Below are 27,390 nucleotides of genomic sequence, written 5' to 3' on the forward strand. Positions count from 1 at the left end.
CAGATACATTTACTGGCTTTGAGATAGTCCTTTTTCTTCAATATCAACGTGCTAAAATAGCCAAGAATCCCCTTTGAACTCCATCTCCAGTTGCCATCAAAGATTATGTGTGTTCACATCAGTTGTCCTTTTATTTCCTTCAGATTTTCTCTGTAGCTATTAAGAAAGGATTGTAATAAAAGGTATTTAAGAGATACAGAGATGACATGTCAGAGCCTGAAGAAAATTTTCTACTGACTTAACCATTTATCCCGCTTTATTGCACAGAAGTTAGAAAAGGAGAACAAGATGAAACCCAGCAAAACGTAACATGGCTACTTTTTCCTCTTTTTGTAATGAGCATGCAAATATTACTTCTCTGTACCTCTCGCTGTTAGGTTAGCTCTTGCATGAGAGGAAAATCTATCCATGTTTAGTCGGAAGTTTCACATTTTTATTTTTCTGAATTTTATCAAATTTTTATATGAAAATATTGCTTTAAATTTTTAAGGAGATAGCAAGATATAAAATGAAATAAAAGAAATAATTTGCCATTTCTTGTTACTCTAGCAGATAGATTCACTACCCCAAGCTGGTCTCCTTTGAGAGGCCAATATTGCTACTGCTTTGTCATTGAAACTGGCAAACCTACAGAATGACTGCTGTCTTTTTCTAGTGCCCACTTTCTATTCAGTGCAGCAAGCCAGGATCAAATAATGAACTAGGAGCAATGTGACAAGGCTAGTTCACTTCCTTCTTTTTTTAATTTAAAGGAGATGTATTGGTTTTATTGATAGGCTGTTCACAGGTGCAAAGTCATCTTTGAATAGTTAGGAAGTGGCTTTGGTTAAAAGGACAGGAAGCTTCCCACGCTGAGTGTCCTTGTTACAAAGTTAAAATTGAGTGACATGTTCATTGAAAATGACCTTTAATGGGATGTCGTTCATCTCTGAGCTTGACCCTTGATTTAAACTAAGCTGTATCATTATTGATGAAAAGAAGACATGCAGTTTAGCTTATTTCAGGAAATAAATAATGAAGTTTTTGAAACTATTTGTATCAACAGCCATCTCTATCCACTTTTCTGTTTTTATATTGCAAGGATGCAAAGTAAGCATGTATTTTCTTGCAGTAAAACTTTCAGAATTAAGGAACTTACATTCAGAAATATGGTTTTGTTTTTCATATTTATACACACACATATATATACATGCACATATATGTATGTACATAAAATATCTGCAAGTATGTTTAGCATGTGTCATTTATAGTGTATTTTTAAGTAATCATTCATAAACACTAATGAGCTAAATATCTTCATTTTCTCACACTAAAATTATAAAGAAATTGTTTTATTTTACTGTGATTTTTCTCAGAACTGAATATGTGTATTTTTTTCTACAAGCATAGCATCTTTCATTTCTAACTTTATTATACTCTTTATTTTCACAAAAGACAAAGCCTTTGTGTAATCAAAGATCAGAATCATTATTTTAATTTTTAGTATGTTTTAAATTGTAAGAGTAATAGAACAGGAAGTTTGAAATGTAGAGAAAAAGACATTGTATTAATAAATTTTTATGATAATTACAGGTGTTTTATGATGCATTTTACTTGGTATAATGTGCAAATCCCATACTACTTTGCATCCTGCTTTGATCATTTAACTTTTATTGTTATAATTTGTCCAAGTTGTTACATAGTCTTCATAAGTATCATTCTTAATGGTTGACTGGTATTCCTTTGTGCATGTAAGCCATAATTTCTAAATTATGGGTAATTAATTTTGAATTACACATTATCCTGTTATTCATTAGATTCAAATCAAAGCAAACTAAACTATCATGATTGCTCTAAGATCTAGATTTGCCTATAGCTCATGTCAATGTGTCTAATAAACCATAGCAGTTTTCTCTCTTTTATCAATTTTGTCATTTGTTAGATGCAACAATAGAACCCAGTTTGTATGTATGTAACAAATTATATAGGAGTTTATCACATTAACGATTATGCACAAGAAGTAAGGGCATTTGATTGTCGGTAACTGTTACGCAACACCTGTAGTATGCTTACTATAAAATATGCTACTTTGATCTTTATCCTTCTTCCAAACTGCTCAATCAAAATTAAAATTAATTCATGTCTTCCCCTTCCTTCCTACAGCAACATGTTAGAATCATTCTTGGAGAGCTTATCCACTTCTTCTGCCAGTTACATTCTCTTGTGTGCATACGCCAACCCGCCCTCCACCCTCGATCCCAAGCTCTCGCTGGGCAGGAATGGCTTCCACTTTTAGTGATCCCTGGACTGCTGATGCAGTAGCCTCCATGCAGTCTATGTTCGGCAAATGTGATAATGCTCTGCTTTTGTTTTCACCTGTAATGCTTGAGGAAGGCAATGTTGGGAAGCATAAAGATGTTAAAGATGTTTGCTCTCTTGTTTTTCTTCCACCAGTGGGATGGAGTAGGACCTCTTCCAGACTGTGCTGAACCACCAAAAGGGATCCAGATGCTGTGGCACCCATCAATAGTCAAACCCTACCTCACACTGCTCTCTGAGTGCTCAAATCCAGACACGCTGGAAGGGGCGGCAGGCGCCCTGCAGAACTTGGCTGCAGGGAGCTGGAAGGTATGGCCAGTTCATTACAATAAAAAGAATTCTGGAGTTATGAGCAGCTCCTCAGATATCAATACAAGTCCAGTTTTGAGAAACGCAATTCTAATAAAGATTTCTAGGATGTTAGAGAAAAAATCATTTATATTGAACTGTTTTACTTGGAAATGTATTCCTTTTAAAAATTCGTCTGAAAGGCTCAGGGGTCCTTAAAGATCGCTACAAACAGAGAGAACTAGATGTGATGATAGTCACTGAAAATGCTGTGAAATGTTTTTCATTCTATTCGTGTAGCTGAGCTACTTTGTTTTCAGTGGAGATTGTGACAGGTTAACATTTTTTCAAAGCACTATCATTAACGGGAAAGGGAGTTAATACTCAAACAACTGTCAAACCCCATGTGAACACTTCGAATGTACCGGGTCCCAGTCCCAAAAGAAAAGAAAAGAGCCCCTTATGTTTTTAAAGCATGGGCTTACGGAGAAGAATAGTATTGTTGGTTGACTTTGGCAAAAGTGTTAAATAGATTATTGGAGAGGAGATTAGAATGGCCTTTTTCTCTGAGTCCTTATAAACTGACACTGTTCCTGATTGATTTTCATAACACTCATTTTGGGCAAAAAGAGATTCAGCTTAGTAAGCAATTCCTGAGTCTGGTCACCAGTGCGCTAACTTGCTTTGTTGCATAAAAAAGTGTGACCTCTTAGAAGAATGAGGACGGGTGGGGAGAATACCAAGAGAGAAAGTTTGCACTTCTGTCATGCATGATCCATTCATTTCATACCAAATCCTGGGGTGTGGCATATTCATCAATCACTCCTTTCCTTGACATTTATTTTCATCCAAACCATGTGAACATATACACACAGATACAGATAACGTTCAGAAGCTCAAAGCTGTAGATGTGACACACACACCACACCCTGGTCTCAACATTATGTAACTACACCCTTCCCTTTGCTTATTCCTTTGGATGTCTGCCGCCTTGTCATTCTCTCTCTGTCATCCTTTGTTTCCATTGCTGCAGTCCAAGCTACAGGACTTCCTTCTTTCTCAAGTGCCATCCCAGCTCATGGGCCCCAGGCCCTGACAATTCTTCCTACAGAGCTGGCCGCTGCCCTATGGCCAGACCCACTTCTTCTCCGAAGAGTCTTAGGAATGGACATAATTAGCCCTTTTCTACACCCTGCCCATAGGCAGCCCTAGAGTTGTACACATCTCTTGCTTGCAACCAGAGATTGGTAGAGAAAAGCTTCAAAAGCAGAGTTGCACCCGGTAGACATCCGGAGCGTAGTCTTAAAGGAGGAGAAGAGATACTAATGGAAATCACTTCCTGGAACGAGGCCTTACATCTTATGTCTCTCCAAATTTAGCGTGATCTAGGAAGCTTTGATTCACATCGTAATTCAAACTGAGGCTCTACCTTTTCTGAGCATGGTGAGCCTGGGCAAACTACAGCACGTCACTGTGTCTCAGATGTGTCATCTGCAGAGAAAATCAGGGCTGCCTCACTCTACATCATGTACATCAATCAGAACACTGGATGCAACGATGGTAGCGAGATGTCATAGGCCAAAACACTGTATGGCCCATGAGCACTCACATGCTCATGAGCTAAAAGACCCTACCCAGCTCCCCTGCCATGCAGCACTAACTAGACGGGTACAGGGAAATGGGCTCTGGGCTTCAGGCATCAGCCTGGCTAAGACACAAAGATCTAGATGGTGGCAAATCAGGTGTGTCATCTTAAGATGTTGTTTCTCTCTGTCTCTCTCTCTCTCTCTCTCCCCCTCTCCCCGCCCACCCCATCTCTCTCTTCTTTCTCTCTTCCTTTACTTTTTTTTTTTTTTATCAATTATCACTTTCCTTGAGAAATACTTATGTCATTATCATGTAATCATAACAACTTAAAAGTGGAGAAATATCTTTGGGCTCTAGAAGATTTTGAGTATAAGACTTCAACCTTTAAACTCCATATTCCATATGTTCAAAAAGTAGAAATAAGAAAAATATACAAAAGAACAAACTCAAGCTTCTAGAATTAAAATATAATGCCTCATATATACCATGGAATACTATGCAGCCATAAAAAAGGATGAGTTCATTACCTCTGCAGGGACGTGGATGGAGCTGGAAACCATCATTCTCAGCAAACTAACACAGGAACAGAAAACCAAATACCACATGTACTCACTCATAAGTGGGAATTGAACAATGAGAGCACATGGACACAGGGAGGGGAACATCACACACTGGGACCTGTCGGTGGGGGTCTGGGGCTAGGAGAGGGATAGCATTAGGAGAAATACCTAATGTAGATATCGGTTGATGGTGCAGCAAACCACCATGGTATGTGTATACCTATGTAACAAACCTGCACTTTCTGCACATGTATCCCAGAACTTAAAGTATAATAAATATAATATAATATAATATGCCTGAACAAAAACTATGTGGAATGGGATTAACATTAGATTATAAGATTACAGAATAAAAGATTAGTGAACTTGAAGACAGCAGTAGGAATGATCCAAAATGAAACACAAAGAAAAAAGAAGAAAAGAGGTATAGTGCATCAGTGAGCTTCAAGTGACCTCATATGTGTGTAAATGGAGTCCTCAAATGAGAAGAGAAAGAGAACAGAAAAAATATTTTAAAAAATAATGGTTGAGAATTTTCCAAATCTAATGAAAACTATGAACTCACAGATCTAAGCAGCTCAAGGAGCCCCCGGCACAGAAAACATGAAGAAACAATACCAAGGTGTCTTTTAATCATATTGCTCAAAATTAGTAACAAAGAAAAAATATCCTAAAAGCAGACAGATAAAAAGACATGTTAAAGTACAAAGAACTGTACCACATCTAAACACCAAATTTAAGGATCAGTAACACTAATCTTTCTTTCATACAATGATTCCTTCTGAGCTGCTAAGACTGTCCTCTGGAAGAGAATTTGGTCTGTACGCCCCTTATGGGCAGACCGAGCCCCATTTATCTCTTTCGAGCCCACTGCCTACCCCGGTGCTTGGCTGAGAGAAATAATTCAAATGTGAGCATTTATCTCAACTGCTATCTATGTCTACATGTCTTCCTTGAGGATCGCAGTGTTTTCTATTTGTTAATGTCTACTAGTCAATAAGAATTTAGTAGCGCATATTATGTTCCAGGCCATCCTCAGATGGTCACATTTTATGATATTTTGATTCTTTGGTTCAGCTGGCAATATACTGTCAATACAATGTAAAACTGGTAGAAAGAAGTTATGAGAGAACCATTTTCTTTTCAGTGTTCAGACTGAACAGTGTTTTGCAAGTTGCAGAGTTCAGTAGCAAAGGGCCAGTTCTGCAGTTCCTACTGTGCTGAGATTTCTAAGTTTCCAAGTTCTGTATCTCAGGGGCACCCAGATCAGCTGCAAGAACTGCTTAGATATGTGTGGGTCTTTAGGTGTGTAGAGTAAGAAAATGACGAGTTTAAAAAGAGTTTACTATTTTTATATTTTAAGATTCTCTTCTACTTTACATAATGGGAATTATGGAAGAAGCATGATAATTCTTAAAATTTTCTGGCAATAGCATCTTACTGTTTCTAGCACAATTAATCTGCATTAGTTCAGCACAGTTATCCCACATATCCGGAGGGCATTTCTTTGGTAAATTTCTCTACTGCTAAGAGAGTGGAGACTACTAGGAAAAAGGCAGAAGGGTCTAGAATAGTCAAAGTCAGCATAACAGAAGCTGTTCTGTCTTAGACAAAGCTTAACAATGACGACCATAGATTTCCCAGTCCATACTGGACTTCAGTCAACATGTTGAAAAATGCAAGAACTGGCCAGTTGCAGTGGCTCACACCTGTAATCCCAGCAGTTTGGGAGGCCGAGGTGGATGGATCACGAGGTCAAGAGATCAAGATCATCCTGGCCCTGTCTCTATTAAATAGCTGAGCATGGTGGCACGTGCCTGTAGTCCCAGCTACTCAGGAGGCTGAGGCAGGAGAATCGCTTAAACCTGGGAGGTGGAGATTGCAGTGAGCTGAGATCACGCCACTGCACTCCAGCTTGGTGACAGAGTGAGACTCTATCTCAAAAAAAAAAAAAAAAGGAAGAACTCTTGTAAGCAGACACATAGACCATCATAAGGAGGGAGAGTAGATACTGTGGTGGCAAAGAGAAAAGACAGAGGAGTTAGAAAAACTGAGTTAAAGAATGCAAGAAAGAAAAACTGTCAGAGACCATTTAATGTCATGGCTGTTCCATCTATTCTGAGAGTCATAAAGTTGGCCCTCTCTCATCAAGAAACTGTTATTACTAGTAATTTTAGAAGACAGAAAGCATTTGCGAAAGATTTCCATCCCAATGGTTAAAGTAGAATTTTGCCTCTTAGGATGTCAGTCTTGCTTATGAGAAGCACTGCTTCCCTAATAATTCTAGATAATGGAATAGTTCTCAGGCATGACAAGGGGCTGCTAAGGAATATTTGGGAGTAGTTTTAAATATATATATATATATACACACACATGCATAAGAAATTTCATATCAAAATACAGATACGCACATGGGGATCAGTCACATCATCATCTTTTGCATAATTTACTAATTTTCCATATTTCATGGGACAAGCAAGTGGACAATTCTCAAGGAAGATTTGAGAAGATTGTCATTAAGCCAAGCAATGATAAATTATTATAATTTCAAGAAGACAAAGGATGACTTGTCCAGAAACCAAGCAGATAAATGCTTACTTTTAAAAAGATGATTTCAGAAAAAAAATCTTGAATTATTAAAAGATTGAGTTAGGATACACAACAGCATATAGTGTTACCATCTGAACTCTAGAATTCAAAGAATGCATTTTTATAGCAACTGTTAAAATTTAGTGGTATTTCTTTAGTGTTCTTAACTTTTTATGACCCAACAAAAACAGAAATGTAGAGGTAAAATACTTTAATTTTGCACGGAGATGGCTTTTTATAGACCTCATCATCTAAAACAATAATTTCTCTTTATAGGAAGATCATGCACACTCTTTTTCTGTGACAAATTGACTAGCAAACTAGATATTCATAATGGCCCCAAACACTTTTTAAACTTTAAAACACTCATTACTTGGTTTATGAGCATCAGAAAAACATAATGTTATTATGGCAGAAGCAAAGTGATACATGTTTTTCATTGCCGACATGGGCTTCAGTTACCTTTTTCTCATTTATAGTATAATGATTTTGTTTGTTGCAGAATATTAAAACAATTGGATATAGTGCTTTGAAGATTTCCAAAATGTGAACGAATGTTCTTTTGACTCCCATTTATGGATTATTTCTATTGTACTTGAGCTTTATGGAAACCCAGGATTTGAACTGTAGAAAGATATATCTGTACTTGCTATGAAGTCAAACATTTTAAAATCTTTGTACACTCAGTTTTCCTCCTAAAGTGTGACTCTTTTCAAAGCATCTGTTATTTGCCATTTATTTAAAAAATAAGACAGAACAAGAGATACTTGGATGTTAATCTATTAATATTTAATGAGCTAATGTAATAGCAACATGGACTTAGTGAAGAAGGAAACAGAATCTCTGGCCGTGTGCCCCAAATGAATAAAAAATGTAGGAGAACTGGGAAATTGGAGACTTGTCCTTAGAGAGAGAGAGATAACAGCCTTGAGAAAGACCCTGAATGTAACTTAGTAGGTAGTGTATCACGTAAAAGTGAACCAGGGCAGATTAGTGGAGTCCATCAAATGCAAGTTGAGAATCATGCTTTATCGTGTAAGACAAAGTGACTTGTCTTTGTTCTAGTTAATGGTGTGATGCCAAGCTTTAGATTTAAATGTAAAGAAACAGAGTTTTGAAAGACTGATGAAAATGGAATACGAAGCATCATGCCTAATCAATTAGAAACTAGGCCAGTATAAACACAGAGGTGATCAGAGCACCCTGTCCAATCAGCAGTGTCCTGGAGACGGAACACTCAGACACAGGCAATGACCAGTCTGTTGCAGGACAACAGACCCACTCTATGGAGCAGGAGACGGGAGGAGCACGGCCACAACCAAGTCACTGGTCCTAATCACAGGACTCAGTGATTTCTTCCCTACAAGACCCGAGAAGCAGTACTGATAACAAAGATCTCATCTATGTTGCAAATGTCATATGCATCCAAATTGATAAATGGAGAAAACCCATTTTTAATAGTTTTGCATTAATTTTAGTACTATCATTGGATGATCTGATTTCTAAAGTTCTAAATTACAGAACTTTAAAGTTGTAGAAACAGCTGAACCAGAGGGATTTCCACTTCCAGCCAAGATGCCAAGATGGAATGACAAGGTTCAAATTTACCTTTCTTCAAGGAAAAACAACAACAAAGAAAAGACATATGTGAAACACTGGGGTTTTTAGTAAGACACTAGACATTAGTCAACAAAGGACAATGATCTCTGAAAGACAGGAAACAAAAGAAGGTGAGTCCTCTGATTGTCTCAGCTCACCACCTGGAGAGAGAGTTTCCAAGCCATGGCACGAAGATTGAGGGACCAGGGGGATCTCGATAGACTCACTATGTTGAGGAGATGGATCTGGGAATCTGGAGATATCAAAGTGATCAGAGTTCATAGGACAAGGTATCAAAGAGGAGAGACTCACACACAGAACCCTAGAGATGTGCAGAGGACTCCCCTTAAACATCAACAGAGAACTCTTAGCACATGTGTGTGAGGCAAATACCCAAGTCTGGGAAAGAAGCACCTGAAATTGTTAGGGAGAATGAAATTGGACACTCACATGGGGGTGCATATAGTGCATGTTCCCAAGAGCCAGAGAAGAAAATCTCATAATCCATGGACCACTGGGGAGAATACTCAGTGGAGCCTTGCCTCAATACAGAGGAATCATTAGCCCTGGACTAACCGTGCTCTAGTCTTTCCTATCAAATCTTAACTTAGACCCAAAAGGATCAACAGTTTCCAGGTAAACTAACTGCATCCTAGGACAAAGTTTTAAGATATCCATAGGAATACAAAAATATTCAGCACCCAACAAATTAAAATCGAGAATGTCTGGCATACATCTGAAAACTATCCTGCAAGTAAATAGCAAATGCAATCCATAAAAAGGAGAAAAATCAATGAAAGCTAACTCAGAACTGACAGATGTTAAAATTATCAAATAGGCAGTTATTATAACTGTATTCCATGTGTTCAAAACATTTAAAAAGTTACACATGGAAAATGTATAAAAGACTCAAATAAACCCTCTGGAGTCTGAAATGCAGTGTCTGAAAGGAAAAATGCATAGGATGTGATTAACAGCACATTAAACATTACAGAAGAAAAGATCAGTGAACACAAAGACAATAGAAGCTATCCAGAATGAAACGCAGAAAGAAAAAAGAAAGATACAGCTCATCTGTGGGTGTCGACTGGCCTGATATAGATGTAGTTTGAGTACCCCAATGAGAGGACAGAGAAAGGAGGAAGAGAACGGAAAAAAAGTTTTGAAAAAATAATGATTGAAAATTTCCCAAATTTAATGAAACTCATACATTCACAGATCAAAGCAGCTTAACCTCAAGCACAAGGAACATGAAGAAACAAAACCAAGGTGCATCAGAATCAGATTGCTCAAAGTCAGCATAAAAAGATCTTCAAAGCATCCAGAGGAAGAAAAGACATGTTCCATACAAGATAAGGAAGACGGCAGATTTCTCATCAGCAACAATGCCAGCGAGAAGACAGGGAGGCATTATCTATTAAAAAAAAAAAAAAAAAAAAAAAACCGCTGAACCTATTGGGCTCAATCATATCTTAAATTATATTAAGCTGATTATTAGTTTGGTGTCTAGCAGACACAGACTATCCCTAAAGCAGTGGTCCCTAACATTTTGGCACTGGTAACCAGTTTCATGGAAGACAACTTTTCCATGGGTCTGATGGGGTGAGGAATAGTTTTGAAATGAAACTGTTCCACCTCAGATCATCAGGCATAAGAGTCTCATAAGGAGCGTGCAACCTAGATCTTTCATATGCACAGTTCACAATAGGGTTTGTGCTCCTATGAGAATCGAATGCTGCTGCAGATCTGACAGGAGGTGGAGCTCAGGCGGTAATGCTCACTCACCCACTGCTCACCTCCTACTGTGCGGCCCAGTTCCTAACAGGAGTTAGGAACTCCAGGGGTTGTGGACTCCTGCCCTAATGGGAAGTCCTAGTCCACCAATTGCACTGAGAGCACTTGTAAAACTACCTGTACATGAAACCCTTTTTCAGCCCAGTTGAAGACGTGGGCTAACCTGTCACCTGAGCAGTCACTTCACAGAGAAATTCTAACATAAGAACTTAGATGAATTGACATAGCATGATCAGCACTATGGTGGCTCAAGACATGCCACCTCGATATTCTGTGCTTCAGTCCTGGAGACAAACAAGTATTCATAAGCCCTGAGTCAAAGGTTCTAGCACCACACCAGGGGCCCCAGAATGAAGGGATTTTTCTGACTTTAGAACACACTCCCAAAGGGGCATATAACCATTTTATTTATTTATTTATTTATCACTCCCAAAGGGGCATATAACCATTTTATTTATTTATTTATTTAGAGACAGAGGTTTGTTCTGTCACCCAGGCTTGTGTGCGGTGGTGGGATCTTGGCTCACTGCAACCTCCGCCTCCCTCATTCAAGGGATTCTCCTGCCTCAGCCTCCCAAGGAGCTGATATTACAGGAGCCTGAAACCGTGCCCAGCTGATTTTTGTATTTTTAGTAAAGATAGAGTTTTGCCATATTGGCCAGGCTGGTCTCCAACTCCTGGCCTCAAGTGATCCACCCACCTTGGCCTCCAAAAGTGCTAGGATTACAGGCATGAGCCACTGTGCCCAGCTGTGTGACCATTGTAAACCCTAGCAGTAGTTTTGTGGAGGTGGTTCGAATTTTTTGGCCTCCTTAGTAATTTCAGTGGCTCTGATCCTTTTTGCATAGTTCCCCTCCGTGCAGAATGCTGTTGTAAAATCATCAGACTTGATGCTGTAAATCAACCCAACATCTTTTTTCATCAATTAAACATTTTAAAATCTCCAACTGTGGACCAAAAAAGACAAGACAGTTGAGATAAATGGATGAAGATGACTTGGTCTCTTCCCTTACAATATGATAAACATGTAAACAAAGCATCTACAAAATCCATTACAGATGCAGCTATAGGAGTACATGCTGGCACAGGGCCATCCATGAGGTTATTTTTTCAACGACGTGGCGGAGGTGAGGAAGCACACTTCCAGCATTGCTTGTTAAAGCCTTAGGGCTAGGATTCCATGATTGAGAGTTTATTTTAGTACACTAGCATAGTATTATTTAGGAGAGTGCTAACTGCTGTAACAAAGAGACTCCCAAATATGCAAATACCCAAACGAGGTAAGTTATTTTCTCCTGATGTCACAGTTAAGAGCAGGTTAAGGCAGAAGTTCTCCTCCACGAATTAATTCACCCATGCTGATAGCTGTTCTGCCATCTTCATTTTGTGACTTAGAAGACTGCTGTTGTCATCACTATCCACCAGCAGGAAGCAAAAAAAAAAAAACAAAAAAAAACAGCAGTAAAAACACAAGTTCATAACAACATATGTTCTCTTATGAAAGTCAGGATCACAGGTCTATGTCCCTTCTCATAGTCTGGGCTCAGCTCCTAGCCTTTAATACACAAATGTCTTCATAAACTCATCCCCTACCAACAATCAGTAATAATTTGCAGTAAGGTCATCTAAATTCAGATCCAAGAAAAACAAAATTCTGTCTCCTAAATAATTCGCTAATATGTTTGATTTATACTATACTGTTAGAAAATAAAACACACTGTCTTAGTAAAAAAAAATTGCACTGTAGTTAACTTACTACCTAAGACTTCAGCAAAAAATTTGCCTTATAGTTGCAAGACTGAAAGGCTTATCAACAGCGCCCCTCCAAACTGTGCCCTAAAGATAAATTTCAGATTTCTCCCTCCCCCTAACCAAAAGAAAGAAATTGCTTAATATTCCAAAAAGGGCATGTTTTCTGGTTCCAAAAGAAAAACATGAAGTCCAGATCACTTCACCTGTGAGACATTATGTTTAAAGAGGAAAAAAAAAAAAAAACTATGTAGAGGAAAAGTTTTCTGACTTAGTGCCTATTGACTTAGAACAAGAGACAACTGAATTAATTTTATTTTCCTAAATTGGATAAACAATCACCAAATCTTCCATGTCTGTGAATGCAGTGGCTCAGAGCCTGCACCTCTCAACCACCACTCTTGCTTAGAGGGTAGCAGTGTGAGCAGTTTCATTTTGGACCTCCACTGTGGTCAGTTCCCCCTTCTCAATGGTGTATTCATGCATCACTGTTACTAAGGAACACACAGGGGCCTCTGAATAAGTCTGAGGCAGCCTGAGTCTCATACCATGCACTGTCTATCATTTAACGGAGTTGTATTTAGTTCCCCAGAAGGCATTTCTAGATGCCAGTTGCACACAAGGATGACATCTCTAATGTTTGATTACATTCACAGTGAAAACAAACGAAGAAAAAACCTTTTCATGTTCAGAAAGTTGCCTTTTTAAAAGAAATTTTTTAATTGAAAATTACTGGTCCTTGAGATAGCTTGAGAGTTGGGGAATGCTTCTTCCAGTCTCTTCAGTGAATGCTTCCTCTGGGTCACTTTTACTTGAGCTTGACCTTCTTTGTTTGTTCTTACTACAAAAGCACATCTAAATGCTTTTCCCCCCCAGAAAATTATCTTGCCTGTACATTAGTATTTTGAGCATTGCATTAACACATGGGCTAAAATTCAGTCTTTGCCCTCACTTGACTTACATTTTTAAAATTCAGACAAAGAAACAACAACAAAAAACAGTAAACATGCAATAGTTGCCATTGCCTTAACCAAAATTTGTATTTATTAAATTGATTTATTTCTTTACTAACAGATTGGAATTCTTCACTAGTCATCTTGACTAGAGATACCAGTTTTCAAAATAGATTTTGAAATTTTGAAAACAAAGATATGTAAATCTATAATGTAACTCTGGATGTGAAGAGCCAACACCTGACTTCTGTGTCCATTGCAGAGTAACCCCATCGTTTGAAGGACCTTGTGCTAATACCACCCCATTATTTCATAAATCGTAGAGCAGGAACCAAGCAGAGTTCTTTTGCAGCTGGGAGAATCTGATAATTCAAATACTAATCCAGTCTAGAGACAATAATCTGGGGCATACAGCAAAAGCCATGTCATTGCCTAATATTTTGTGCATTGTTTTTATAGTAAACTGGTAAAAATAAGACTAATTAAATAAGTTTTTCAGTGCAGGAGGTGTTTCCTACCCTCTTGTCATGGGAATGAGACACCTTGGTATCGTAAATAAATTCAGAAACAAATTTAGGAATTACATGCCATTTGTACCAAATTTCATTGTCTGTATTTTTCATTGGAAGAGTTTGATTTTAAAATTTGACTTTACCTTGTTAAAAGAAAAAGTGAGGAAATGGCTAATTTGATAAAGAAAGTTAATGGACAAATGATCGTTTAACTGACAGTCATTTAATTGCAGACTGTACTTCTAACACAAGAGTACTTTTAGAATATAGAGAATTAATCAACAAATTCAGAATTTTAGCACTATAATGGGTTCAGCCTCAGATGAGAATATTTAGTACTTAAAGGAAAACACTGTCATTGTAACTTAGCAAATTATTAGGATTTCAATGAGGAAAAGTTAAATTATAGTATTAATCTCCCTTCAGGAACAAATCAGTCTTCATAGAATCACCTCAGTTTCAGCAAGGAGGAACTCTTTGGAAAAATTACAGCCATCAGTTGTATTTATAACTGGGCTGGAATTTGTAAAAGTCAAGTCCCTGGAAATCCACATTAGAATGAGGCAGCCTGGCCTTAAAGGGTTAAAAGTTATTGACTTCTCTTTGTTACCAAATTCTCAATACATACAACTACGAATTTCATGGGACACAAACTTGTGTGCAAGTGTCTTTGTTAATTCTCTTCAGGTTCATCTCTGAGCCCTCATTTGCCCGATGCCAAAAATAGAAAGGAAAGAAATGTGAATCTCAACATTTCTAGGCAAACCCAGTCAAATTCAGCTGTTTCCCAGTCCCGTCAGGCTTCAAGCGTGGCCACATTTATGTTCCTCACCTTCATCCTCTCCTGCCCCTGCAGTTGATGCTAAACTTGGGGGTCTTACCAGTATAGTCCTGCACAGAGGATGAGGGTGCGGTGTCCATTTTCTCCGTGTGGAATCGACTCTGTTCTATGCGGCCTCTTCTCCAGGATGTGGTGATTGGTGATTGGACCATCTCCGGTCCAGGGTCCTCTCTTGGCCCACACCTGCCTCCATCTGTTTTGAGCTCCCCTGAGATGCAACCACCTCCTCTCCTTAATCCAGAGAGGCACCGTCTGCTCCCACCATGTGCTCCACTGATGTGTCTCCTCCCTCCTGGCCAAGTAACCCCTCTGCAGCCCTGAGTTCTTCATTTCTCCTCCTCAGCTAACCTACACACCCCGCCCATTCAAGACCACCCTCAGCAGCTACCCCTTGCCACCCTGGGGCTACACGAATCCTCCCAGCCCTTCCCAGCCCAGCAAGCAACGTCACTGTTCCTACCCTGTGGCCCCCATCCTGGGATGGTACAGGACACTTGGCTGAGTCTTGCTCAGCCACTGCTGTCCTCCAGGAAGGGCAGCCGAGCTGTGGACTTTCCATTCTCCCATCTTCAAGGGGGATGTCATACTCAGTTCCCTTATCCATGGAGGGGGCTTGTCCAGGAGGACTCCAGGGATCAGGTTGCAGCCCCCACAGTGCTGCCGCATCTCTTGCTTCCTCTCCAAACTGCATCCTTTATTTCCCCAGCATGGAGGCTCTGTATTGACTAGGGAGAGGGCAAATTATTTTCTCCCTGTTCTAATTATCTTTCAAATATATTCCATCTTTTACCTGGATCTGTGCCCTCTAGCCTTAGACAATACATGCTTGCTGCTTCTTCTCTGTCCCATGCTGACAACACTTCTTTGGGTCAAATAGTGGCCTGAGCCTCTCCCCAGGAAGAAGAGTGCAAAAGCTTTGTCTCATCACCTGCAAGGAGAAGGGATCCTTTCCTGACGCAAGTGAGAAATTCCAATTAGACATGACTTCTTGTATTGGACCTACTAAATCTGGGCAAATTGGTCTCATTTGCTGTGACAATATTGGAAATCTTCTGTATACACAAACATACACATAACTAACCTTTCAAAATGAAAGCTATTTTCTATGCCTCAATAATAAAAATATCAAATCTATTGTCTGGTTATCCTTTCTCTCTTAGGGAAAACACACTACTGCTCACCAATTTCTCATATCAAAAATGTGTTTCTATATCTCATACACATTTTTGGTCCTAAGTAGCCTCTTTTTGTTGTTATTGCTCTCAAATCAATTCCCAGCAAAGCTGAAGGATTCCCATTGTTCTCCAAATACCAAATCACCTTTTCATCCAACACTGGGGGGTATGGCTAGTAGCTGGACTTCTAAGAAGGACAAAGTTATGTCCATGTATTCTTGGCTCATTTCAGATATGGCCAGGTTCTCCTCTGTCTGTGTCTGGAAGGATGGAGGAAAAGGCTAGGTCATGTCTGGGAGACTAAGCATGAAGGATTACAGGAGAGGGGATGAGATGATGGTAGAGGGGGTATAATGTCAGCAGCATGAAAAAAGACAGATATGGAATAACAGGACCCAGAGTCGAGTGCAGGTGACTCTGCAGGTTATTGAATATCTTTGTGCCTAAATTTCCCCGTGTATAAAATAAAAATGCTGACCTCCCTGGAGTTTCAAGAATTAGAAGAGATCTCAAATATACAAGCCAGTCGCATGGGGCATGCAAAGAAGTGGTGCTGGGGAAGAGATGAACTCACCTTCCTCAGTTCATCTCTTCCCTACCAGGCTGAGGGCACATGCATCAGCCTGCCTAAGTTGCCAGGAATACCCTTGCCATCTCCCAGAAGGTCAAGAATATCTCCCCAATGTTGTTGTTGATGTTCCTTTTGCAATATGTCAGTGTTGACCCCACACCCTGATTTGCATTCTCTTCCTTTTTCTAGCTTCTCTTCTTAGTTTTAGGGAAGATCCCAGGATTAAGTGGGCTGCATAAACTCAAATTTCCAGGCTTTTCCAAGCTGGGGGACTGGAGACTCAGCAGGGCACAAGAAGTAGGGGAGGCAGATGTGTCCAGAGGAAGTCATGTTTCAGCATGCTGGTTGAATGCATCGATGGAAATTGGCATTGTACCAGGAGAAAGGGCTTCCTTGCTGGGAAGGGATGTCAGTTCCAGATTCCCACATCCCAAGAAGCAGTTTGCAAACCTCAATGTTTTGTCATGTCTGACACTTCCTGACCTTCCACTTCTTTGCTCCCTAAGAGTGGAGCTGTCAAATAGATCGCCACAGCCAAGAGATGCTTTATTGAGTTTTACCTGCTCCCCTAACCTCTCAAGGCTTCCTAGAGCTTGAGGCACAAAGTAGGGGTGCGAGAAAAGCATACAGTGTGAGTTGATGGTGATAAGAAACTATGTGAATGTGACTTCTAATGTAGGACAGGATGAAGTTGTTTTTTTGATCTCATATTTCATGCAGGGCTGGGCTGAGGATGTGGCAGGCATGGCATATGCCCTACGTTCACTGCCAGAGGGGGCTCCCTGCCTGCCACAGGTGAGAGCCAGCTCTGGGGTGCCTGCCCCCATGGGGGAAGGGGGGTGGAGGGGGCCTGGTGGGGGGACTGGGTGGGAAAGGACTGGTCCCCAGGAGGACCCTACCACAGAATCCACAACCTCATTGCGTGAATGTAATTTTCTCAAATCAAAATGAAATTGCAACAGGTAAAACCCTTACATTTGTGAATTTTTATATTGTACTCTCTTCTCCAGGACACTGTAGAAGAGTATACATCATTCATACAAATGTCTGAAAATCTGGGCCTGCATTCTGTTAGGTGAATCGGAATGCTTTATCATCTAGATATTGCAAGGACATTTTAATATGAAGCATTACCTGGGTTCCATTAAGGCTGACGACCACCAACCCAAAACAAATTTCATGTCCTACTTTATAAAGAAGACATTGAATTATGGCCCTTAACATTATACAGTTTGACCTTAATGTTTTTTAAAAAACATTTTACCATGTGCACTCTTGCTTTTCAATGTCATACTTACATTTATCCAGCCCGGCCTGCTTCTGACTGGTGGGCTCTTTATTGTTCAGCAAACGACTTATTGACAGCACGTTCAGCAACTCACCTGTGTGCCCCATCTCCAAATTCAAAGCTGTCTTTAGAAATCACTCCCACACAACCCATTCTCATTTTCTACTTTTTCGGGGTTCTTATTTTATCTCTCTGAATGTGACTGGCCACATCCGCTTGTCCCAAAGCTCTGTATCTTGAAGCATCAAGTATACACATCACGCAAATGGCTTTCAACTTCAAATACTGAAAACAGTGTCACAAAAGAAACCTAGTGTGGTTCACTGATTAACCCTGAAATCTTTGTCCCCAAGTTGAAGGCAAAAAATACAGTTAAAAAGTTTAAATGCATGTCTAACAGATTCAACGCATTCTATAATAGGTCTTGGTAATTCAACCTTTGTGGCTCCTGTAAGCATCCATCTGAAAACGCAAATGTACTATTTGCATGTAGGGTTTTCTCCCTGTCTCTAACGCCCTTCGCCTTCCCTGTTTTTGCAGTGGTCAGTATATATCCGAGCCGCTGTCCGAAAAGAGAAAGGCCTGCCCATCCTCGTGGAGCTGCTCCGAATAGACAATGACCGCGTGGTGTGCGCGGTGGCCACGGCGCTGCGGAACATGGCCTTGGACGTCAGAAATAAGGAGCTCATCGGTATGTTCTCCCTGATTCACAGTGTCGCAGGTGTTAAGTGAAAATATTTTCTCTCGGGGTAGGTGTGGTTGAACCCATATGCACAGCCTATGCTTATACAGAAGCCGTGCATTTATTAGCAGCCTCATTTTTTCTGCTGTCCTTCTAGTTTAAATCCACTGCACTGATTCATCTTCTAGAATTTAGAGGAAAATGCCATGCTTGTTGACATTTCTAATCCTTGCAAATTAAAAAGGACCTCAGTGCTCAGCCCTTGATACCGTTTTCTCAATCCTCTGAACCTCTACCAGGCTGTTTGTTTGTTTCCCATGCAGCAAACTGAGGAATTCTGATAAGATTACTTTTCTTCCCCTCTCTATTTTAAATTTATTTTGGATGAGACCATACTAGCCCTTTAATCCTATTCGTTTAAGAAATTAATCTCTCTTTAATTTGGTATTCAAGAAATACAGAGGATCTTTTATTAACAAGGCACAAAAGAGGTAATACATTCACCTGTCTATTCAACAAAGCTCATGGCCTGCTTTGTTCCAGGCCTGTTCTAGGCCCAGACATTAAATCAATAAGCAAAATAGACAGGAAGCCCTGCCTGCCCTTGTGGAGTTTACATTCAAGAGAAGGAGATGTTCAAGAAGCAAACTAAACAAATGAATCACACAATGGAGCTGAGTAAAGGGTAATGAGTGAGATTGCAAGTTTATTTTTAATTGACATGATATTCATATAACATATTGACCACTTTAAAGTCTAGCATTTTAGTGGCATTTAGTATATTCGTAATGTTGTACAATCACCACCTGTATCAAGTTTCAAAACATTTTCATCACCCCAAAGGCAAACCCTGTACCCATTAGCAATCACTCTCCATCCCCCTTCTCCAGCCCCTGGCAACCATCAGTCTTCTCTCTGTCTATGGATTTTCCTATTCTGGGTATCTGGTATAAATGGAATCATAGAACATATGACCTTTGTGTCTGACTTTTTTCACTTAGCATAAGGATTGTGTTGCTTTAATGGTAAACTAGTTAAGTTATAATCATAGACATTCATAGGCCACAAAGTGATACTATGATATACTGGCTGAGGGTCCCTAATCCAGAAGTCTAAAATCTGAAATGTTGCAGAATCCATAATTTTTTGAATGCCAACAATTTGCTCCAATGAGCATTTCCAATTTTGAATTTTTAGATCAGGGATGTTCAACCAGTATTCTTAACTGGTGTGTATTCTGCAAATGTTCCCAAATCTGAAAACATCAGAAATCGGAAAACACTTCTGGTTCTAAGCATTTTGGATAAGGGATCCTCAACCTGAATGCATACAATGCGAACTAATTAAATCAAGCTGGTTAACATATTCATCTCCTGAAATAATTATCTTTTCTTTGGTGAGAACATTTGAAAACTTACTCTTAACAATTTTGAAATATAAAATACATTAACTCTAGTCACCTTGTTGCATAATAAGTATCGTATTTAAACATATTCTTCTTAAGTGAAACTTTGCACCCTTCCAGCAACATCTCCCCATTCCTCTTACCTTCAGTCTCTCAAAACCACCATTCTACCCTCTGCTTCTACAAAGCATTTGTGTGTGTGTGTGTGAGAGAGAGAGAGACGGGGTCTCACTGTGTTGCCTAGGCTCGAGTGCAGTGGCATAATCTTGACTTACTGTAGCCTCTGCCTCCCAAGTTCAAACAATTCTCCTGCCTCAGCCTCTCGAGTAGCTGGAATTACAGGCACGTGCCACCATGCCCAACTAATTTGTGTATTTTTTAGTAGAGGCGGGGTCTCACCATGTTGGCCAGGATGGTCTCGAACTCCTGACCTCAGGTAATCCACCCACCTTGGCCTCCCAAAGTGCTAGAATTACAGGCATGAGCCATCGGCGCCCAGCCTATGCTTCTATTAATTCCTTTGTTTTAGGTTCTACATTTAAGTGAGATCATGTGGTATGTGTACATATGTAAGTGACTCATTTCACTTAGCATAATGTCCTCCAGGTTCATCTATGTTGTTGTAAGGTACAGGATTCCCTTCCTTTCTATGGCTGAGTAGTATTCCCTTGTGTATATACCATATTTTGTTTATTCATTTATCTGTTGATGGACACTTAGGTTGCTTCTATACATAAACTATTGTGAATAATGCTGCAAAGAACATGAGGGCTATAAATGGTTCTGTGACATACTGATACCAGATCCTCTGAATATATACCCAGAAGTGGGATTACTGGATCACACAGTAATTCTATATTTAGCTTTTTGTAGAACCTATATACAGTTTTCCTAATCAGTACAGTAACGGCTATACTAATTTACATTCCCACTAATAACATACAGGGGTTTCTCTTTCTCTTCATCCTCACCAACACTTGCTATCTTTTATCTTTTTTATAATAACCGTTCTGATAGGTGTGAGGTGATTGCTTATTGTGTTTTGAATTTGCATTGCTTAGTGATATTGAACCTTTCTTCATTTATCTGCTAGCCATTTGTATTTCTTCTTTTCAGTAATGTCTATTCATATCCTTTGCCCATGTTTTAATCAGGTTATTTGTTTTCTTGCTGTTGAATGGTTTAAATTCTTTATATATGTTCGATATCAACCCATAATTATATTTTTAGTTACTAATAATATTTTCTCCCCATCTGTAGGTTGTCTCTTCATTCCATTATTTTTTTTTTCTGTGCAGAAGCTTTTTAGTTTGATGTAATCCCATTCGTCTTTTATTTTGTTGCATGAGCTTTTGGAGTCAAATCCAAAAACATTATTGCCCAGACCAGTGTCATACAGTTTTCCCCTATGTTTTCTCCTAGAATTTTTATAGTTTAAGTCTTATGTTTAAGTCTTGAATCCATTTTTAGTTGATTTTTGTATGTAAAAGTCTGGTTTCATTCTTCCATATGTGGATATCCAGTTTAGGGTTGTGATTTTCAATGGCAGGTGAAGATAGGGGTGGTTGGGAAAGTAACACTAGAGACTCAAAGGAGGTGAGACAGGAAGCCATGCAGGTATTTGGGGGGAAAAGAATCCAAGTTAAAGGGGCAGCCTTTGCACACAGCCCCTGGAGAGGGAACTGGGAGCAGGCCAGTGGGCTCCAGGCCTTCAAGGGGCCTTGTGTACCTGGCAGGGTGAGTGGTAGGAACCAAGGTCAGAGAGGCCTTCTGATGCCTTCCTCTGTAGGTGGGAAGGTGCTAAGGCCAAGGCTGACTGATCTCCTGGAGAAAGATGAATCTACTGAAACCTCTCAGAGGATGACACAGTCCCCGCAGGCCATTGTTCTGCCTACCAGCCAGAATCATGGTATTAAAGATATGATTTACGTAGGGTCACTAGTCCAATGACAGCATGAAATCTGGCAGCCTGAATACAGGGAACAGGTGTCAGTAGGCAGCATCCAGAGGCTCAGCAGAAGAGAGCTGTACCAACCCCCGTGGCAAAGGTGCAGGTGATCTTGGGAACTGGGAGAAATTAGGTGACAATAGACAGAGAGCTCAAGATTCTGTTCCTGGGACAACTGGAAGACCAAGTGTGGCTCCAAGTTGCAGACAAAATGTTAGTTACATAGTTGTTTTTCCCCTATGCAAATTACAGAGAGTGGTATATTAAGCCTTTTATGACCTGGGAAGCAGCCACTTTTTCTCCTGCCATTTCATAATAGCCATCATATCCTCCAAGAATAACCATAGTATTTGCAGGTCTTCAGCCATTTATTTATTCACTGCAAGGCCAGACTGCAAATCGGTGTCTAATAGATTCACCTTACGTGTAATACATTATACAGCAGGAAATAAGCTTGCAACTTGCTATTGACACTTAGTTTGCATTGAATGTAAGTGTTATCTGTGAATTTTGTAGATTTGGTATATCTAAAGTAGGTCGTTAGCTCCAAAGGTCAAGGTACTCTTCCCATATACTTTTTTTTTTTTTTCATTGCACAGTTGTTTCAGACAGGACAGCACTGGGATTCCCAATAAAATCCTATCCTTTCTCAAAAAAATGGAGGAAAAAAATCAATAACTAATCAGTCTACTGCCTGGATACTAACTACTAGGTATTGTGTGTTTGTGTGTGTGTTTTTCTTTTGGTGGATTACAATATAACAAAATAGTGAACTGTTGATTGGTTTGCCAGCTCCTAGGCATCTCTTCTTTCTCAAAAGCCAGTTATCTAGTCTTCTCTCAGAGACAGGAACATTTAGACCACTATACTGCCTGTGTTCAACCAAACCTTTACTATCAAATGTCACCAGACAGGAAACGAAGCCAGTCATTTAAAAGTAGAAGGGAAAATATCTAAGTCACAAGTTTATGAAATCAATACTTTTTTTTCCTCACTGAGAAGAGCAGAATTTAACAAGAACAACATTGAGTTGTATTTAAGAGAGAGGAAATGTGACTTTTGCTGACTATTTTACCTTAAATACTGTACCCAAGTGGTTTTTGTAGGAAGATGGTATACAGAACTTCATACACAGAAGAAAGCTGCAGTGACTTTGAATGAAGAACAATGAAAGGTTAATCTTGGACCTCCTCTCCTCTCCTGTCTGTCACCTCTCACAGAAGGCTAGGGTGACATCATATGGTTTCATGACATTGAAGATCATCTGTATTCTGGTTACTCCAAACAGGTATCTCCATCATGAACCTCAGATCCTGTGTCCAATGTCTGTCTGCTCATCCTCTCCACTGGATGTCTTATGAGTGTCTTAAATATAGCATGTCCACAACCAAGGTCTCTCCCAGACCTGACCCTTCCACAGTCTTCCCCCAGAAAATGACCAGTTATTCTTGCAGGGGCCCAGGACAGACACACTGGCACACTCTTTGACTCATGCAATCCACCTCATACATAATCTGTCGACAAATCTGGTTGTCCTTCTGAGTTTTCCCAGACTCCGACACTTCTCTTCATCTTCATTGCTTTCTCTCTGGTCCAAAACTCCCATCATCTCTCTCCTGGCTTATTCCTGTGCCCCCCCTTACCTAGTCTCCCTATGCTTCCTTCATCTTAGATGGTCTCCTATTGCAGTGGCAACCAGAGTCATCCTGTTGAAACCTTAGTCAGAGCATGTTACTCCTCCACACCAAACCCTCCTCATCTTAGTGTAAAATCAAGTCTTTCCAGGGCAGATGTGAAAGCTCCCTATGACCTCTCCAACCCCACCTAGTCCTCTTAAAATCAATAAATTTTCTTCGGTCACTGGTTGACTGTGATTCCTGTATTACATGCTCTGAGATCGTGCCTCAGGGAATTTAAACTTGCTGCTTCCTTTACCTGGAGTCTCATCCTCTTTCCGTTCATGCAGCTCAGTCCTCACTTCACTCACGTCTTTCCCAGAGAAGCTTTTCTGGCCACCATACTTAAAATCTTACCCTCAGTTCCTTTCCCTGCTTAATTTTCTCCACAGCCCCAATTACCTTCTAATATCTAACGTATTACTTATTCATCTTGTTTTTTTTTTCCATCTTTCCCCACTGTAAGGTAAGCCTGTTAAGAGCAAAGTGTTCTCATTTCTTTGCTGGCATATCTCATGTGCCTAGAACAATGTCTAATCCATAGTAGGGACTTAATAAATATTTGCTGGAAAAAAAATGACTGAAGCAAATATTTCCTGCCTGGTCATCATCTTAAAATGACCTCCAAGTCAGCCAAACATTAAGGAAATTAAATAAAACATTAACTTTAAAAAAGGGATTTTCTATTTAAAAAAAGTCAAGAATTAAACAGGCAGTTTGTTTTCTCCATAAATTTACTAGATGTATGCAGACATTCAGGATTTCAGAAAGAATCCAGTTCTTTTCCATCATTGGTTCTGGATTTTCAGTTTAAAATAGAATTCTTCTTAGATCATTCTTTTAGTTAGAGGTTGGGGGGAGACAGGCTACCACAATCGCAACTAAGGAATTGTTCATCTTTCTTGGACTCCATTATCAGGGAAACTCTAAATAGGCTATTGAACAATAATTACGCTATCCCATGAGGTCTAATGAGAATCATACAGTAGCACTAGCAGAATGTAACACGCTTTGCCTCTCCCTTGGCTTTGTATTTGGGCTATTTCCACAGTTACGTGTCTGTCTCTGGGAACCAGCGATAAGTATGCTATAGATAGATCTTTGTTTTCTTCCTACTGGCATAGAATAGTAGCCAAGGTTAATGCACATCCATACATTTCTTTGCAACCTTCAAAAAATGTTAATTATCCTTCTGAGTGTGGAAGGTTTAAAAAAGGAATGGTAATAATTAGCTTCAGTGAAAAGAGCAAACAATATTGTATTGCTTCAACAAAAAGTTTAGCCAAAATGCCACCCATTTCAGCACGTGGACAGTTCCTGATGTAGATGGCAGACATTTATTTTAGGCAAATCCCATCCTCTCTGCCAACAAACAAACTCAAAGAAACCAAACACTTAAAGCATACATGAGCCTGCATTTACTACCTGCCATCACCACTCAAAGCCTACCTTGCAGTGTCCTTTCCTGATAAAGGCTGCTCCCTGCACCCAGAGATGAAGTGGGCAGCACCTATTTGATAAGAAACCTTCTCGCTTATTTTGGATTTCCATTGTGTGAATTTTATCCTCACATTGTCTCTTATGTTTTTTGTGTATGCATGTCTTCCCCAAAGGAAACAATAAGCAGGCATCAGGTGATGTATTTATTTTTATGTTCGAGAGTGTCTAGCACTTTGCTATGCTCATAACAAGCACTCGGTGTGTAGTTGATGAATGAATAAACTGGTGGATAAATAACACAGTGTATTTATTCAAAGAGCAGATCTGGAGGAGGTCTGGGGAATCCAAATAGAGGAAGGGGTAGGGGGAAGTCTGTGTCTGTCTCTTTCTACGGTGTCCAGGGAACAGAGGAAAGAAATACAGCTTAGATGCTCTCTCAAATCCAGACTCTAATCAAACTCATTCTGCTGCCACTGTGAAAGAGGCTTGAGATTGGGAAGGAAATAGTAATGCTTTCTGTGTGCGATTCAATCACTGCCAAAGCTTCGTGTTGGCGGGGCACTGCATCCCTGCGGGTACTGGCAGAGCTCGCAGAGCCCTTCCCCTGGCTGCCCTGGTGGTGGCGGCTTGCCACAGTTTCCAGCAGGCGAGCCAGGGCTGGGATGCTGCGAGCATCCTCCCAGCACCCTCCTGAGGCTGAAGAGAAGGGCCTATCCTCTGTGTCGTGAGCCTGGCCCTTTCCCAGTTTGCCATCATCCTTTGGCCTCATCCTTCCGTGCTTTGCAGGACTGTTTCCCTACATTCTGCTCCCATTGGGATGGCTGCTTCACCACATTGGGGAGGATGTGTAAGAATCTTCCTTTGACTGACGCCCCCATATGTTCCTATTCTGTAATCCACTTTTCACATTGGGCTTTCTTTTCACTTTACCAACTAGCTGAGCTTCTGTCCAGGCAATGCCCTCTCTCCCCATTCCAACCTCAAAAGGAGCACAAGATAGGATCTGACTTTCTCTGGAGTAAGGATAGGACCATTTCCTAGGGGCAATCTGCTGCTTCCCAAACACAGGCGAGATGGAAAGGAAGGGAGCTACACAGCGCCCCTCTGTGTAGCGAGCAGTACACAACTCATGATTTCCCACGTGAATGAAATGAGGAACAAAATAAGGGTAGTTTCTTGCCTGGAAATTTATTATTTTTTAAGTAGTAAAAATCATTGCTATTCCTTTCCCCACATAGGTCTTTAGCTCATCCTTTTCGTTCATTCTGGGGGTTAAGGAAGTCAGGAGTAGGCACAGGGAATTAGGGCCATCCTTTCAAGCTTCCTTTACTTGCCAAAATGTTTTAAATATTCAAATAAAAGATTTGATCTGCACATTGTAAAGACTGCTTCTGGACAAAGATTCCTGGTGATATTTAAAGGACAATATAAAAATGGTCTGTCTTTGAGTGAAAATAGACAGAATAAAGAAAATGGTGATACCCATAGAATTACAATACTCCTTCCTCCATGCCAGGTCTTCACTTAGTGAGAAATGTTTTTTCCTTTGGAGAATTGGAGTGAGGGGTGGGGAGAACAGGGAAAATCTTCCTTATATCAATACTGTCCTGAATATTACATATAAAGCTTTATAAAGATTTTCTTTTATTTACTCATCTCGCAACGGAACCTGGGAATTCTAAACCTGGAAACACTGCTCTTCATCGAAGCTTTGAGATACCTTGTTAACCAAACCCTCGATGACCAGAGCATGAGCTGGGGAATGAACAGATCCCGACAGCCATGTCTCCACTTCCATGACAAACGGTTACAAATGATACTCAGGACATCATTCCTCAAAGTCGGTCTAAATTCCGCAATCTAGGATTGAAACGCACCCAAGTCAGTATTCTCTCCGTGCTCAGAGTATCGCCTTGCACCCCCATTGTCTGCTGGCAAAACTGAAAAACAGAGGGCTCTAAGAAACATTTAGACTCCTATCACTTAAAATAGTTACCCGTGTGTTTTATTATTTTGCATCTCATGCTAATGGCTGGCACGTGACAAAATGCTCTGGGATGTGGGCGCTCCATTCAGGGGAACAGACTCTTGAGGGTCACTGATCACCATAGGCACCATAGGCACTTTACTTGCGTTCTTGAGCCTGGACGAATCCCACCTCCATCCAGGGAAAGATACAAGGCTGTGGAAACGCCAATGCAACCCAGGAAGGCAACATGCTGTTTTTAGTACTGGAAATATGTAAGTTCACTTTATTAAGTAGATGTGAGGAAATTTTAGAGACACATCTTCTCTGCTTTTTGAAACATGTTTCTTCAGACCCAGACAGATGCCGTTTTAATTAGAACACTTGCAATTTCAATTAGTATTTTAAAAAGAAACTTGATTTCTTAGGCAAGGTTATTTGTTGGAGCTCTCTCTGCTGGACTGTTTTA

General features: G+C 40.1%; 1 protein-coding gene across 4 annotated transcripts in view; it reads left to right on the plus strand.

The window, feature by feature from the left end:
• Positions 1-27,390, plus strand: part of CTNND2 (catenin delta 2) — a 928,193-nt gene that overhangs the window by 800,101 nt on the left and 100,702 nt on the right. For 3 of the 4 annotated variants that reach the window (XM_007961217.3, XM_007961219.3, XM_037988713.2), the window contains 3 exons: positions 2,434-2,607; positions 17,237-17,311; positions 18,345-18,495. In XM_007961217.3, coding sequence (XP_007959408.2) covers positions 2,434-2,607; positions 17,237-17,311; positions 18,345-18,495 — 400 coding nt within the window. The remainder of the gene's footprint in view (positions 1-2,433; positions 2,608-17,236; positions 17,312-18,344; positions 18,496-27,390) is intronic. The other variant, XM_007961220.3, reaches the window with a different exon arrangement.

Source organism: Chlorocebus sabaeus, chromosome 4 (assembly GCF_047675955.1).
Source record: "Chlorocebus sabaeus isolate Y175 chromosome 4, mChlSab1.0.hap1, whole genome shotgun sequence".
Taxonomy (NCBI): Eukaryota; Metazoa; Chordata; class Mammalia; order Primates; family Cercopithecidae; genus Chlorocebus; species Chlorocebus sabaeus.